Below are 17,515 nucleotides of genomic sequence, written 5' to 3'. Positions count from 1 at the left end.
AAAGTACTCCAGCTTCACAGCGCATGCGTCGCAGTTATGGAGCTTGCGCGATGAAGCCAAGGTATAGCACTCTGGCTTCATTGAAGAAGAGATGCACCTCATCGGACTCATCTCTAGTTAAGTATAAAGATTTTTATTTTTGATCGCAGCCACAGAGGTACTTGGTAAAGTGTCCCAAATTGCCCTGACAGGTCCTCTATAATGCTAGACTAAAGGATCATGGAGGATGGGCAAATGTCCCATTTCGAGACCCAACTGGAACCTCCAATCTGATCTTCTTTGAATCTAGTTTAAAAAAAAAATTCCATGACCTATAGATATATTTTATGTTATATTAAGGAAACTGTACTTTAGAAATTCACATTTGGAATGATAACATTCGAGACAGACAATGTCTAGATACAGATCATACAATATGGATGACAACGAGTCTACAGTTTCTCAACAGGGGCAAAGGTCCTACCACTTGGGACCTAAGAGACTAGTTGTCACTTCCCATACTGATAGTCTGCTTAGTCATGGAGCAGTTGGATTTTGACCCTACGTCCTGAGGTACAGGATAACTGTACCACGTCCAAATCATACTCACTGTCTTCCATACTAAGCTGGTCGAATTATGTCCACAATCCTGAGAGTTTTCCATGCAGCATCGATCCGGAACTGTGTTCTCTCCCAGTACCGGATACCAATCGGTATAATCTGTCACTCCACAACAATGCATCTGAAATCAGCCAGAATAACCCCATAAATACCGCCTCACACAACCACACAATAATACGCCATACACAACGAACACATGAAAATCAAGGAACCTACTTCAGCCTGAATTATGTTCCAAGCGTTCTTCAGCCCAACATTGTTCTCCGTGTTGTAAAGCAACAAACCGTCTTTCAAATCCTGCTTTGCGTTCTCATTGACCTAGAAGAAGAGATGAAAGGGTTTGAAATTTTGAATGGGAACAAGAGTGCAAGAGTAATTTTCTTATTTTGCATACGACGCCTGAAAGGAAGAAAATGCTACAGGAGGCTTCTCAAATGTTCTACCGAACTTCCACTCCCAATGGGTCATTGGTGAGGACATCATGTTCATTGAACATGTGCCTTCTGGGCCACGTACTCGAAATCACGTTTAAGGACACCCATTGGCCCAAACATCATGTGCACAATATATGTCAGTGGTGGCGAACCTATGGCACGGGTGCCAGAGGTGGCACTCAGAGCCCTCTCTATTGGCACCCTTGCCATCACCCCAGTGCAGAGTTCGCCAGACAGGACTCAAGGCCTCTTGCTGTCCTAGGCAGCCCAGGACCTAGGAAGGAAGCTACAATGATAATCCAAACTTCTACTCCTTCCTTCTACTGTATTGGTGTCCTTGTGGTGCCTATACAATTTAAACATGTGACAGAACAGGGAGTAATAAGTTACTGCTTAAATTGTCGCATCGGCACTTTGCAAAAAATACGTGGGTTTTGGTTGTAGTTCGGGCACTCGGTGTCTAAAAGGTTTGCCCTCACTGATATATGTGATTCCATCAACAATGGTCCACTGGGAGTGGGCAGTATCTGCAGAATGGCCTCCGGAGCATGATATTTTCTTCTTAAATATCCCCCCAATCTAGACAATCTACATTGCAAAGTAGGGACGGGAACTTGTTCAAAGGTCAATAGAAAGGAATTAAGGGAAAAAACAACATTCCAATTCTTCTGACCCATATGAAAAAAATTTTAGAACTATATTAAGGGCACGATTAGATCTTTGGTGTGGAGTCCTCCCTCTTCTACGTAAACCATCAATTAGGTCATTAATCCAAGAGAGTCACAGATGGAAACCCCCTGAACACAACAAGCAGATTCCCACCTCTAGGCTTTAAACCAGTCTTCAAAATAACCCCCCAAAATCCCAAAATGTTAAGTTTTTATTTTCTGTCTGAACTGAATGCAGTAGAGAAGGAGCTGGGGAAGCCAACGACAGCTATTTTGGGGGCATATTCATATTCAAAAGTGAGTTCTCATTGAAGAACTTTGAAGAGTCTTTCTTGGAGACTCTGTATATTACATGGCGATCCTCCTGACACCATGTAATTCTTTAGTTCACCTGTGGGGGCACTGCAGTGAAATACAGAATTGAGTTCTAGGTCCTCCTGCAGATATCATAGCCGATTGCTCTCAGATCCAAGCAATGAACCATCTTTACTATCAAGAGGACACAATGGGGCTCATTTACTTACCCGGTCCTGTCGTGATCCCGCGGCGCGTTGTCCTACGTGGATTCGGGTTCTTCCGGGATTCACTAAGGTCATGCGCCCGATATCCAGTAGGTGTCGCTGCTCCGCCGGAGTTCACCTGCTTCTTCCCGATGCATTGATCTTGCGACACATTTCATTTTTTAAATTCCACGTTTTTTCCGAATCCGTTGGGTTGTCCGACGACCACGCCCCCCGATTTCTGTCGTGTGAAAATCATCCGATCGCGTGCGCCAAAATCCCGGTGGAATTCGACGCAAAACTGAAAAATTCAGAAAACCCGACGAAAGTGCGGCCGCGGAGCCCTTAGTAAATGAGCCACTAAGGTTCTTAAAAAGTGATCAATCCCTTTAGCTAAAAATGCATTAAAAATTCAATTTCCCCTTGACCTATTAATAGCCAGTAAGGTCACAGAAATAATTCCAAAATGGCCTTGATGACTGATAGATGGGATTGACCAGATTGATATACGTTTTTTTTCCATTTGCAGTCAATCATGATTTTTTTTTTTTTAAATTGATCAACTGATTTAATGGAAAAAAACGAGAAAAACAGACCCGATCTGCATAAATATGACCGGGATAACAAAGCACTGGATAAAAAAAAAATAATAATCTGCATGGACTGACCTTTACACAACTTGACAAAGTCAAATATATGAGCTGTGACGACGTGAATACTTTCCACAATGGGTTTTTAAAAATAAACCGGTTGCTCAAAGGAGGGCAGCGGTTCATCCAAAATTGTATGTAACCTACATTTCTTGCCGGCTAATGCTCTCAATTGCGTCGTCGTCTGAGGAGTGTTTCTCAATTAATGTGCAGTGGAGCGCGCTTAATGCAAGGTCTGTGAACCAAGCGCTCCTGATATGAAAAACCAATTGTGCATCGCTCTCAACTTGTGGACAATAAACATCTGGAGTTTATGAAGTTCTCATTTCATATATTATTTTATTTCGGGAATCTTTGGTCCATGGCAAAAAACTTGTAAAATTGAATTTATTTTGGAGTAAATGGGAATATTTACATTTAAAGCAAAGTAAAGTGAGTAAATTAACGGAAATCAAACTTACGCCTAGATCTGGGCAACGTGACTGTGGAAATCTCATATTTCTTATACATGGCCTCCTTCCTTATAAAATCAATGTTTAAAATTATGTTAATGAGTAAGAAGGGCTCTGGGGGGTTTACACTGTCTCTCCCTCCTTCAGGCTTCTGTAATCTTCCACAGTAGGAGGGAAGTGCACTCCTGCACAGTGTAACAGCCTGTGAAGCTACATCTTGAGGGTACACCCTACATAACACTTCTGGCTCATTAGCATAATTTTGAAGGTTGATTTTAGAAAGAACAAGCCCATGGATAACAATAACAAGATTACCACAGTCACGGTGCCTGGATTTTTGATTATGTGTCCCTGGTGCTTGATTGTAATGGTAGGTTACATTTAAGCTGTTTTTAACATTTATTTTGTGGTAGGCTTTTTTTTATTTGCTTATGAAAAAAAAAAAATGGGGACATTGCACACACAGAAATATGCCACTGAGTACCAGCTTTGCTGTATAGATTGGCACATGAACAGCAGATTCATCTCATTAGGTCTAATGACAAGTGAGTGTTTTATGAATTATTGGAGGCATAGATTATGCAAGATAAAAGAAGGCCAACATCTTTAGTTATTTGCAGCTTTGTTGTTTAGATTGCTTCATGATCTGCAGAGTTATCTCAATAGATATTAAGAGTTGTTGTGGCAAAGGGCAATTCTCTTGAGCTCCTGAAGGGTGGGGTGTAGATCATGCAGAAAAAAATGGATAACACTTATAGTTTTATGCACCAGACTATTAGTTTTGCTGTGTAGACTGTGCCAAGATCAGCAGAGTAATTTTATTAGTGGATAAAGGGTATAATGACAGATTCGATTTAACTACTGAAGGAATATATTTTACAAGACTTCAATATTTTATAAAAAATACATGCGCTATCATAAGGATCTCCTCTCACGGCAAGATTTCCCCAATATTAAAACAGATAACTGAATCGTAACATTAAAATTTGTATAATTTGTATAATTCCTAAACATTGTCTGACTATTGTGTCATCAAAAAACTTATTACTATACATTTTTGTAATAGTGGGATGAATTCTTTAAGATATCCATGAAAAATATTCACAATGGGCACTAAAGCATAAACAACAGGCTGATAATACCTGTTTCCTGCACCTTACTATAAGCTTTGCTGTGTAGAATGGAACAGAATAAATCAGAACAAACTTATTATAGGAGGGGTTTAACGGCAAATGACAATTCTAAAGAACTTCCGGAGACTTAAATGATGAAAGATAACAACAGTCTGAAATTCCTAGTTCTCTGCAGGTGACGATGAGCTTTGCTGTTTAGACTGGGTCACAGAAATACAAAAAATATCTCTGTAATTACTAAAATTACTTATTCACTAGTATTTTGAAGAGGTGAACTTCCCTTTTAACCATCAGGATTCAGATTTTTAGGAGCACACTTTGATATTCCCACAGATTTAATGGATTTTTAATTGGTCTAAATGGGACCCATTACTTCTGCCGTCATTGCAAACTCTACGTTTATTCGGAACCGGCTGCTATAACTTTGAAGTTCTTCTACAACGTTATTAAGTCTCTCAAATCCTGTTAGACGCGATGGCAATTGCTTCTCCCAAAAAAAAAAAAAAAAAAATAGACATCCATACAAGCAGCCTACCACTTTGATATGCAAATGAGCCACTACTTAAACGAAGGAACGTCGGTAATGATAAGAAAAATGTTTGTTATTCACTCGCACTGCTTTCTACCCACAAAAAAAAAATCTTAAAAGCGTAAGAGACAGATGATGAGCACAAGTCACTTTTGTTTCTTTTTCTAAGTGATTGTCGCACTATATTAACAGAAATCACTGACTTGTCAGGCAGCACTCAAAATCATAATGGGTTAAAATTCAAAATTGTTTTTCAATTGTTCGAAAACTTGTTTTAAAAAAATGAAATGTTGAGTTTGTAAAAAGTTATCCCTCGTTGAAATTTAAGAACATTTTTGGAAATGAATATAAGCATGATAATTTTAAAAAAAAAATGTTGAGGAATTTTTGAATAGGTAAAGAAAAATAAAATATGGAATTGACCCTCTAAAAAAAAATCAACTATTTATTTATATATTTGGAGGAGGTTTTAATATATCCCTGAAAAATAGGTGGAAAAATACAGTTTTCTGAAGTTGACTATTAGCTTTGCTGTGTAGACTAGACCGTGATCAGCAGAGTCATTTCATTCCAGTATGGGAGATTTAAAGACAGGGGAATTTTTACATAATGGAGGCTCACGTGCAAAGAATAACTTACACTTCCAGTATTTTTTAAAAATATGTTCAAAATTTTTTTAACATATTTAAAAAAAATACTGGAAGTGTAAGTTATTGTTTGCATGTGAGCCTCCATTATGTAAAAATTTTAATATTTTTTTGTTGTTTTAACAAGTCTGTTGGGTGCCACTGGTCCCTGTCATTGTGTTGTGTTTTTTTTTTTATATATACGGCAAACAGAGCCATACATTCCCCAGATAGATATCTTCATTTTATTTGAAATCATTAAACATATTAATTGTTCATTAACATTTTTTAAGCACTTAAAGGAAACTTACCATCTCGGATGAAGGTAGATCCGGTGGCAGATTCTTCTAATAAATGCCTTTGGTGCCCTTTTTAGGGCTAATCCTTCAGTGCCCGATAAGTTTGTAAATCTTTTATTGCCCTAATATGCAAATTAGTGAAAGAGGCTACTTGGGCGTGGAGTAGCCGGAGCTTAAGCTACACGCCACAGCTACTCCAGTAGCCTCTTTTGATCCTCCTACCCTGAGATCTTCCACATGCAGCTCCTAGTAGCTGGAGCTGGAGATATAGTAGGAGCATCGAAAGAGGCTACTGGGGCGTGGAGTAGCCGTGCCGTGTAGCCTCAGCTCTGGCTACTCCACGCCCAGTAACCTCTTTCACTAATTTGGATATTAGGGAAAAAAAGGATTTACAAACTTATCGGGCACTGAAGGATGAGCCCTAAAAAGGGCATTTATTAGAGGAACCTGCCACAGGATCTACCTTAATAGTTAGATCAGAGATGGTAGGTTTCCTTAAAGTGTCATCTACCAGTTCCCAAATCCCCACACAAGTAAAAATTGTGTTGTGTAGGACACTTTATCACTGTTCCAGACATATTTTCCCTGTTTCTCGATCAGTCATTTAAAAAAAAATATATATTTATGCAAATTAGCTACTTTGTTCATCAGGGGCAGGTCCATGGCACCTGTTTTTATATGCTTCCCAGCACCAACTCTTTAAACTATAAATTATATCCCTTTTAGAAAGAAGATCTAGGAAGCAGAAATCAGGTGCCCCAGCAGCAATGACTCGGCCCCTAATGCCCATAAATATAATTATTGTTTACATTTATTTATTAATTTTTTCATTTTATTTTTTCATTTTCAATCTCCACCTTTTGATAAAAAATTATATATATAAATTAATTTTATAGTTAGACAATTCTCTTTAATGTAATAACTCAAGTTTTATTTTCGCTTCTCGTGCCCTCGGCCAGAGATGACTATTTTTAGGTAAAAAAAATCTCCCCCTGTTAATAAAAAAAAAAATGTTATAAAAAAAAAAATTAGGTTCTGTGATCAACCTCAAAGAAGAAAACTAAATCAATAATCTCTTGTTCACACGGGTTGTTATTTATGCTGCTTCTTACTTCAGGTCAAAACTGGGATTGGATCCAAAAATATATTTTCCCTTTTGGTTTAAGGTTAACCATTAGATTTGGCTTCCAAAATATAGATAGAAATGATCTCTAGGATGTATTTGGTATTTAAGGTGCTTTTCTATGGAGTAGAATATTACTACTAGTATTACATTGGCTGTAGAGAAATCTTCATTTTTATTTATATGCAAATTAGCATTATGGTGCAACATGGGTGTGGCCACAAGGTCAGGAGCACCATCTCGTTCCTAGAAAAGTCTCAGAGGGGGGTATTTTTCATGCCTTGTATGCCGGGTTTTCTGTGTCATGGGCAGGCAATCGTGACTTCTTATTGGTTTTCCAGCCCCTGCCCCACTTTGTTGAAAAACGGGTGTGGTTCTATTTCGTATTTAGTGGTCAGTCCAGGTTACTGCAGATTAGCTTTCTTCGTGTGAATGAGAGCTAAGCTGCAATGACTTTGTTCAGCCGCTTCCTGTTCCTGTTGGATCCCCACCAATTTGATGACCCTGACAATATCATTAGAATTATTCTAAAGGAATAATTAGAATTAAAGGGGTTGGACACTTTACTTCATGTTTTTTGTAATGTGTGTATGTGGGGGGGCAGGATATAAGGTAATTTACCGACATACATCTATTAATAATTCTGCTTCCCTTTCTTGATATATAAAGTGAAGCCTCCTGTCTTTTACCTCATCATTTTACCTCATATCTAGAGATGAGCGAGCACTAAAATGCTCGGGTACTCGTTATTCGAGACGAACTTTTCCCGATGCTCGAGTGCTCGTCTCGAATAACGAGCCCCATTGAAGTCAATGGGAGACTCGAGCATTTTTCAAGGGGACCAAGGCTCTGCACAGGGAAGCTTGGCCAAACACCTGGGAACCTCAGAAAAGGATGGAAACACCACGGAAATGGACAGGAAACAGCAGGGGCAGCATGCATGGATGCCTCTGAGGCTGCTTAATCGCACCATTATGCCAAAATTATGGGCAACAGCATGGCCATGACAGAGTGACAGAATGAAGCTAGATAGCATGTAAAACATCCAATAATTGACCCTGACACTATAGGGGACGGCATGCAGAGGCAGCGGCAGCAGCGGCAGGCTAGAGAGTGGCATGGCGACATACCCTAAATGGACTCAGGCTTCAAACCAATGGGTGGCAGAGAGGAACCAAAGGAGGTGAGCAAGAAGCGCTCAAATAATATCGGTACATGATAAAAGTTTGCCAGTATATTTTGTGGATTACACAGCAGGGTGGCGAGAAAGTTAACAAGTTTGATGTGGAATGCCCTGTAATAGCTCTTGGGCGGTGTGCCTTTTATCACCTAGGCTCAGCAGTTTGAGCACCGCCTGCTGTCGCTTAGCGACGGCACTGCTGCTGTGCCTAGAGCTACCGACTGATGGCGCCATGGCCACGGATGGTAATTCGGAGGAGGAGGAGGTGGAGGAGGGGTGGGAGGAGGAGGAGGTATAGTAGGCCTTTGAGACCTGGACCGAGGTAGGCCCCGCAATCCTCTGCGTCGGCAGTATATCACCAGCCCCAGGGTCAGACTCGGTCCCAGCGTGCACCAAGTTAAGTGTAGTAGCGTTCTTATAAGTTTGGGATATGGCGGGTGAGGGGAATGTAAACAGATGCGCAAGAAGCGCTGAAATAATATTGGTAAATGATAAAAGTTTGCCAGTATATTTTGTGGATAACACAGCAGGGTGGCGACAAAGTTAACAAGTTTGTTGTGGAAGCCATGAAAACAACCCAAAATTCTGCCTGACACACCTCGTTTGATAAAGGGACGATGTATGGAGGCAGCTATATTGACGACTTTTGGAGGTAGCAATGGAGACAACGTGTGGAGGCTGCTATGGAGACAATTTAATTTGGATAGTGCCTGTATGTGGCAGTCCAAAAAAGTTTTCAAACCAGAGGAGCAGGTAGGTGGCCCTCCAGAAAAATGGAATAGATTGAGTGCCTGTATGTGGCAGTCCAAAAAAGTTTTCAAACCAGAGGAGCAGGTAGGTGGCCCTCCAGAAAAATGGAATAGATTGAGTGCCTGTATGTGGCAGTCCAAAAAAGTTTTCAAACCAGAGGAGCAGGTAGGTGGCCCTCCAGAAAAATGGAATAGATTGAGTGCCTGTATGTGGCAGTCCAAAAAAGTTTTCAAACCAGAGGAGCAGGTAGGTGGCCCTCCAGAAAAATTGAATAGATTGAGTGCCTGTATGTGGCACTCCCAAAAATTGTTTAAAACAGAGGACCGGGTCGGTGGCCCTCCAGAAAAATTAAATGCATAAAGTACTATAGCTAGAGCCAGTGGGCCCTGTCAAAAAATAGCCAGTTTCCTCTGCTTTACTGTACAAAGAGGAGGAGAAGGAGGAAAATGAGGAGGAGGAGGAGGAGTGGATAAATTATTCAGGTTGAGCTTCCTTCACCTGGTGGAGATTGGAAATTATGAGAAATCCAGGCTTTATTCATCTTAATAAGCGTCAGCCTGTCAGCGCTGTCAGTCGACAGGCGTGTACGCTTATCGGTGATGATGCCACCAGCTGCACTGAAAACCCGCTCGGACAAGACGCTAGCGGCAGGGCAGGCAAGAACCTCCAAGGCGTACAGCGCCAGTTTGTGCCACATGTCCAGCTTTGAAACCCAGTAGTTGTAGGGAGCTGTGTGATCATTTAGGACGATGGTATGGTCAGCTACGTACTCCCTCACCATCTTTCTGTAAAGATCAGCCCTACTCTGCCGAGACTGGGGACAGGTGACAGTGTCTTGCTGGGGTGACATAAAGCTGGCAAAAGCCTTGTAAAGCGTACCCTTGCCAGTGCTGGACCAGCTGCCTGCTCGCCTACTCTCCCTCGCTACTTGTCCCGCAGAACTACGCACTCTGCCGCTAGCGCTGTCAGAAGGGAAATAGTGTTTCAGCTTGTGCACCAGGGCCTGCTGGTATTCATGCATTCTCACACTCCTTTCCTCTCCAGGGATGAGAGTGGAAAGATTTTGCTTGTACCGTGGGTCCAGGAGAGTGAACACCCAGTAATCGGTGCTGGAATAAATTCTTTGAACGCGAGGGTCACAGGATAGGCAGCCTAGCATGAAATCTGCCATATGCGCCAGAGTACCAACGCGTAAGAATTCACTCCCCTCACTGGCCTGACTGTCCATTTCCTCCTCCTCCAACTCCTCCAACTCCTCTTCTTCTGCCCATACACGCTGAACAGTGAAGGACTCAACAATGGTCCCCTCTTGTGTCTCGCCAACATTCTCCTCCTCTTCCTCCTCATCCTCCTCCACCTCCACCTCCTCCGATATGCGCTGAGAAACAGACCTAAGGGTGCTTTGGCTATCAACAAGGGAATCTTCTTCCCCCGTCTCTTGTGACGAGCGCAAAGCTTCCGACTTCATGCTGATCAGAGATTTTTTCAACAGGCCAAGCAGCGGGATGGTGAGGCTGATGATGGCGGCATCGCCACTGGCCATCTGTGTTGACTCCTCAAAGTTACTCAGCACCTGACAGATATCAGACATCCACGTCCACTCCTCATTGTAGACTTGAGGAAGCTGACTGACCTGACTACCAGTTCTGGTGAAAGTTGAGATCTGGCAGTCTACAATCGCTCTGCGCTGCTGGTAAACTCTGGATAACATGGTCAGTGTTGAATTCCACCTCGTGGGCACGTCGCACAACAGTCGGTGAGCGGGCAGTTGGAGGCGGCGCTGCGCTGCCCTGAGAGTGGCAGCATCTGTGCTGGACTTCCTGAAATGCGCACAGATGCGGCGCACCTTCGTGAGCAAATCAGACAGATTGGGGTATGTCTTGAGGAAACGCTGAACTATCAGATTTAACACATGGGCCAGGCATGGCACATGTGTCAGTCTGCCGAGTTGCAGAGCCGCCACCAGGTTACGGCCGTTGTCACACACAACCATGCCTGGCTTCAGGTTCAGCGGTGCCAGCCACAGATCAGTCTGCGCCGTGATGCCCTGTAATAGTTCTTGGGCGGTGTGCCTTTTATCGCCTAGGCTCAGCAGTTTGAGCACCGCCTGCTGTCGCTTAGCGACGGCACTGCTGCTGTGCCTAGAGCTACCGACTGATGGCGCCATGCCCACGGATGGTAGTTCGGAGGAGGAGGTGGAGGAGGGGTGGGAGGAGGAGGAGGCATAGTAGGCCTGAAACACCTGGACCGAGGTAGGCCCCGCAATCCTTGGCGTCGGCAGTATATGACCAGCCGCAGGGTCAGACTCGGTCCCAGCCTCCACCAAGTTAACCCAATGTGCCGTCAGCGATATATAGTGGCCCTGCCCGGCAGCACTCGTCCACGTGTCCGTGGTCAGGTGGACCTTGTCAGAAACGGCGTTGGTCAGGGCACGGATGATGTTGTCTGACACGTGCTGGTGCAGGGCTGGGACGGCACATCGGGAAAAGTAGTGGCGGCTGGGGACCGAATACCGAGGGGCGGCCGCCGCCATGAGGTTGCGAAAGGCCTCGGTCTCTACTAGCCTATAGGGCAGCATCTCCAGGCTGAGCAATCTGGAGATGTGGACATTAAGGGCTTGGGCGTGCGGGTGGGTTGCACTATATTTGCGTTTCCGCTCCAGCGTCTGGGGTATGGAGAGCTGAACGCTGGTGGATGCTGTGGAGGATCGTGGAGGCGACGATGGGGTTTTTGTGGCAGGGTCCTGGGCAGGGGGCTGACTATCAGCTGACACAGGGGAAGGAGCAGTGGTGTGCACGGCCGGAGGTGAACGGGCTTGTTGCCACTGAGTGGGGTGTTTAGCATTCATATGCCTGCGCATACTGGTGGTAGTTAAGCTATTAGTGGTGGAACCCCTGCTGATCCTGGTTTGGCAAATGTTGCACACCACAGTCCGTCGGTCATGCGGTGTTTCCTTAAAGAACCTCCAGACTTCTGAAAATCTAGCCCTCGCCGCAGGAGCCCTCGCCACGGGAGCTTCACTAGTTGACACATTTGGCGCTGATGCACCAGGTCTGGCCCTGCCTCTCCGTCTGGCCCCACCACTGCCTCTTCCAACCTGTTCTGGTCGAGGACTCTCCTCCGTCTCAGAAGCACTGTGTTCACCCGGCCTATCAACCCAGCTTGGGTCTGTCACCTCATCATCCTCCGATCCCTCAGTCTGCTCCCCCCTCGGACTTCCTGCCCTGACAACAACTTCCCCACTGTCTGACAACCGTGTCTCCTCATCGTCGGACACCTCTTTACACACTTCTTCCACTACGTCAAGAAGGTCATCATCACCCACAGACTGCGACTGGTGGAAAACCTGGGCATCGGAAAATTGCTCAGCAGCAACCGGACAAGTGGTTTGTGACTGTGGGAAGGGTCCAGAAAACAGTTCCTCAGAGTATGCCGGTTCAAATGCCAAATTTTCCTGGGAGGGGGCAGACTGGGGGGGAGGAGGCTGAGGTGCAGGAGCTGGAGGAGTGCCGATTTCGGTGACATGGGTGGACTGCGTGGAAGACTGACTGGTGGACAAATGGCTAGAAGCATTGTCGGCAATCCACGACATCACCTGTTCGCACTGTTCTGGCCTCAACAGTGCTCTACCACGAGTCCCAGTAACTTCAGACATGAACCTAGGGAGTGTAGCTCTGCGGCGTTCCCCTGCTCCCTCATCAGCAGGTGGTGTCTCACCCGGCCCAGGACCACGGCCTCTGATTCCTGCAGTAGTTGGACGCCCACGTCCCCGCCCTCGTCCTCTACCCCTAGCCCTCGGGTAAAACATTTTGAAAATGAAAGTTATAACTTTAATTTTTTTTTTACTTTTTTTTGTGTTTTTTTGTGTTTTTTAGTTTTTTTTAGTGTTTTTTAGTTTTTAAAACCAAACAATGCTATCCTATTGCTATGGCTATTTTCTAGCCAAGTATGAAAGCACACTGCTATGCCAGATGAGATGACGCTGAGTTATGAAAAAATAAACGTAAAATAAAAAGGAAATGGCAGACTGTGCCTAATTGAAATCCAACCCCTAATAAATTTTCCCACTTCGGTCTTTGCGATGGATATGTGCGTCACTAAGCGTAAAACACAGCGGTCGCAAGTCTCACTACAAATTGCTCACAATTGGCAAGTACATGCACTGCAGAAACTACAGCCACCAGCAGATCAACCAGAAATCAAATATATATAACGCTACTGTAGGCGTAAGTAAGCCGTTTGGATTCTCCTATGGCTATTTTCTAGCCAAGTATGAAAGCACACTGATGAGATGACGCTGAGTTATGAAAAAATAAACGTAAAATAAAAAGTAAATAGCAGACTCTGCCTAATTGAAATCAAACCCCTAATAAATTTTCCCACTTTGGTGTTTGAGGTGGATATGTGTGTCACTAAGAGCTAAACACAACGGTAGCAAGTCCCCCTGCTAATTCCTCACAATATGGTACTAGCTGCACTACTAGTGCCAGAAAGCCCAGCCACAAGCAAATAAAAAAAAAAAAGTATAACGTTATTGTAGGCCTAAGAAGGGCTGTTGGGTTCTTGTAGAATCACTCCTGCCTAACACTATTCTAATAGAACACCCTAACGCTTTCCCTGACCAGCAGCAGCTCTCTCCCTAGCGGCATCCAGACACAGAATGATCCGAGCAGCGCGGTCAGCGGCTAGTCTATCCCAGGGTCACCTGATCTGGCCAGCCAACCACTGCTATCGACGTGTAAGGGTACCACGTCATGCTGGGTGGAGTGCAGAGTCTCCTGGCTTGTGATTGGCTCTGTTTCTGGCCGCCAAAAAGCAAAACGGCGGGAGCTGCCATTTTTTCGAGCGGGCGAAGTATTCGTCCGAACAACGAGCAGTTTCGAGTACGCTAATGCTCGAACGAGCATCAAGCTCGGACGAGTATGTTCGCTCATCTCTACTCATATCTTTTACTTCATCTGCCAGGACGTTAATCTTATATTCATGAATACTATCATAAGGCCCTGGCAGAGCTATTGTTTATGGACAGATAGAGATCACATGACCCTCCATCTGCCGCCATTTTGTGGATAGGAATGTCTGGCTAATGAGGTAAAAGACATGAGGTAAAATGATGAGGTAAAAGACATGAGGTAAAATGATGAGGTAAAAGACATGAGGTAAAATCATGAGGTAAAATCATGAGGTAAAGGACAGGAGGATTCACATTACATATCAGAAAGCGAAGCAGAACTATTACTAGATGTATATTGGTAAATTACGTCATATCCAGCTCCCCCACACTTACACACACGTTACAAAAACATGAGGTAAACTGGCCAACCCCTTTAAGGAATTTTACTTTAGAAATTGACTATAAATATAATATAATTCCTAGATTAAAATGTTCTCAATTTTCACTGGATATAAGGAAGTCCGAGTCGCCCCAGTGGCCTCAGATTAGAGGTTTTAATGTCTGATGAACATAGATTTCGGGAGCGTCGCTTCTAATACGAGATGGCTCCAGTCGGCCATTAATCAGCCGTATGAAACGTCCTGTCACCGGCCGCCACATCTCGCGATCGCTTCCGTTTTATGGAGCGGTTTAATCCTCTCAATAGGTATTTAATATGCAAATGTAACGAAAACACTCGGCACAATGTGCGCCGTTACCATCCCGAACAACGGGGCCCCGAATCCATCGGATACAGCCCAATAAAGCATATTCCGGTGACAGCTGTTTATTATTTTTCGGCGTGTTGGAAATGAATGGAGAAAGAAAGTTTTGAGTCCAATTTGAGGGCATTAAACATCTGTCTTCCCTAATGTTCCAGGTTATTAATATGAGGAGAGTGATGATTTAAAGGGATAAAAAAAAATAGAAATTCTAAATTTGGAATTTTTGTAATAATCCGCACAGCTGGAGACAAAAATAATCCCCTGGAGACAGCTGAGGCACCTGCACAAAGTATAGACCCTCCTCCGATCTAAAGTAAAAGTAACAGCAATGGTTTATAGAAACTAAGGACTTCTTCGTATTTAAAGGGATTTTCCAGGCTAAAATATATTCATGGCCGCTCCTAAGGCCATGAATATCAGATTGGTGGGGGTACAATAACCAAAACTTCCACAAGTCAGGTAATGAGTATAGAAGGAAATAGTAAGCAGACAGTGCCGTCCACTGTATAGTGGCTGCACTGAGTCACTACAGTTAAGATCCTATTCAAATAAATGGAGCTGATCTGCAGTGACCTGGACGGACCACTAAACAGGAAATAGAGCTGTCTACTTCCTGTTTCACTCTCTGTTTAATATAAAGCTGATTTGTGGGGGTCTCACACATGTGAAGACCTAAAATATGGCTCTATTTTTAAAATATTTACTCTAGATAACCCCTCGAAGTGAACGGAAAAGGACATATCAAGTATTGCAGCTTAGCTTCACCCAATGAAGAATAACAATCAGATGCAATACCAGACATGGGCTATGGAGAAATGTGGCGCTGTTTCATCAAAAACAATCATATATTATCTATACAATAATATGTGTCCATAGAAGAAAAGCAGATGACTCACCCTGTCCATATAGACGAAGAATAGGATAAGCAGTATCAGCTCAGCCAAAAGAATGATCAGCAAAATGATGAAAAACTGGAAGAAGAAAATGTACATTAATATTTGGAATTGTAACAAAACATTAAGTCTTTCTGCTCTACAACATGCTGCCTGCAGATAGGACACTATGAACATTCTGCTCAGCTCCTCCTGCTGTATAACATGCTGCCTGCAGGTAGGACAATATGAACAATCTGCTCAGCTTCTCCTGCTCTATAACATGCTGCCTTCAGATAGGACACTAAGTACAATCTGCTCAGCTCCCCCTGCTCTATAACATGCTGCCTGCAGATAGGACTCTTGTACAATCTGCACAGCTCCTCCTGCTCTATAACATGCTGCCTGCAGATAGGACACTATGTACAATCTGCTCAGCTTATCATGCTCTATAACATGCTGCCTGCAGATAGGACACTATGTACAAACTGCTCAGCTCCTCCTGCTCTGTAACATGATGCCTGCAGATAGGACGCTATGTACAATCTGCTCAGCTCCTCCTGTTCTATAACATGCTGCCTGCAGATAGGACACTATGTACAATCTGCTCAGCTCCTCCTGCTCTATAACATGCTGCCTGCAGATAGGACAATATGTACAATCTGCTGAGCTCATCCTGCTCTATAACATGCTGCCTGCAGATAGGACACTATGTACAATCTGCTCAGCTCCTCCTGCACTATAACACGCTCCCTGCAGATAGGACTCTATGTACAATCTGCTCAGCTCCTCCTGCTCTATAACATTCTGCCTTCAGATAGGACACTTTGCACAATCTGCTCAGCTCCTCCTGCTGTATAACATGCTTCCTGCAGATAGGACACTATGTACTATGTGCTGAGCTCCTCCTGCTCTATAGCATGCTGCCTGCAGATAGGACACTTTGCACAATCTGCTCAGCTCCTCCTGATGTATAACATGCTGCCTGCAGATAGGACACTATGTACTATGTGCTGAGCTCCTCCTGCTCTATAACATGCTGCCTGCAGATAGGACACTATGTACTATGTGCTCAGCTCCTCCTGCTCTATAACATGCTGCCTGCAGATAGGACACTATGTACTATGTGCTCAGCTCCTCCTGCTCTATAACATACATCTGGTAGATAAAAGTGACAGGTATCCTGTAAATTGTCATATACAGTAACTCACACTTAAGAGGAGGCACTTGTTTTCCTTTATAGCACCGAGACATCCGAGGAAGCCAGTCACCATGACGATTGTGCCAATGGCAATCACTAGATTTGCTGCCGACAGTGACGGGAAGCTGGGAGAGAATGTAGCAAAATTTCCTTGCGATACAGAAAGCCATATCCCGACTCCGAGCAGTCCACAGCCACAGAGCTGGAAGGAAGAAGAGGGAGAGATTTAGGGAGTTTATTCAAAAATACCAACATAGTAAATTATTCACAACGCAAAATAATAACTCTGCGTAAAATTTAACTTTAATCTTCAAATTTGCATTATAATAAGATAATAAAATGAGCCGGTATTTAACCCTCTAGGGAGAAGCCACCACAGAGTGGAAGGCATCTGAGACATTTCCTTTAAAGGAATATTCCACAAGATACTTCCGAAATGTTTGAGGAGCGTTGATTCCATCTCTGTGCATATTATTTGATCATCGTGAACAGATTCCTCCAATAGATATTTTAGGTCTGTATGATCCCTATTGTTGGCCTATAGCTATACCTCTTCATTTTGGTCAAGCATGCCAAGCACCTCGATGGGGTTAAACATGGGAGAACCACCAATCACCATTCTCAGCCAGGCTCACCAAAGATGGTAGGCTTTACAAATATTAATCTAATGTACTACAAATTGTTAACTTAGTATTAAGGACTAAGATTTTAGGTAGTAGGATAAAGGTTTAGGTGTCTGACCAACCGATAACATCTCAAGAGTAAATGGGGAGCAGATTAGGCATCTGAGGACATCTGGAGAATAGATTCACAGTAGGTTATGCTTCTTACCATCCAAGA

The 17,515-nt window shown here is 43.6% G+C and overlaps 1 protein-coding gene across 3 annotated transcripts in view; it reads right to left on the bottom strand.

Annotated features, from left to right (window-relative positions):
• TSPAN9 (tetraspanin 9) overlaps nt 1-17,515 on the bottom strand; it is a 328,064-nt gene that overhangs the window by 19,251 nt on the left and 291,298 nt on the right. For all 3 annotated transcript variants that reach the window (XM_072145432.1, XM_072145433.1, XM_072145431.1), the window contains 4 exons: nt 16,686-16,877; nt 15,499-15,573; nt 817-918; nt 590-721 (listed from right to left, as the gene is read on the bottom strand). In XM_072145432.1, coding sequence (XP_072001533.1) covers nt 590-721; nt 817-918; nt 15,499-15,573; nt 16,686-16,877 — 501 coding nt within the window. The remainder of the gene's footprint in view (nt 1-589; nt 722-816; nt 919-15,498; nt 15,574-16,685; nt 16,878-17,515) is intronic.

The sequence above is a fragment of the Engystomops pustulosus genome, chromosome 4, assembly GCF_040894005.1.
Source record: "Engystomops pustulosus chromosome 4, aEngPut4.maternal, whole genome shotgun sequence".
Lineage (NCBI taxonomy): Eukaryota > Metazoa > Chordata > Amphibia > Anura > Leptodactylidae > Engystomops > Engystomops pustulosus.
The sequence above is the reverse complement of the archived record's forward strand: the minus strand, read 5'-3'. Positions and strand labels throughout refer to the sequence as shown.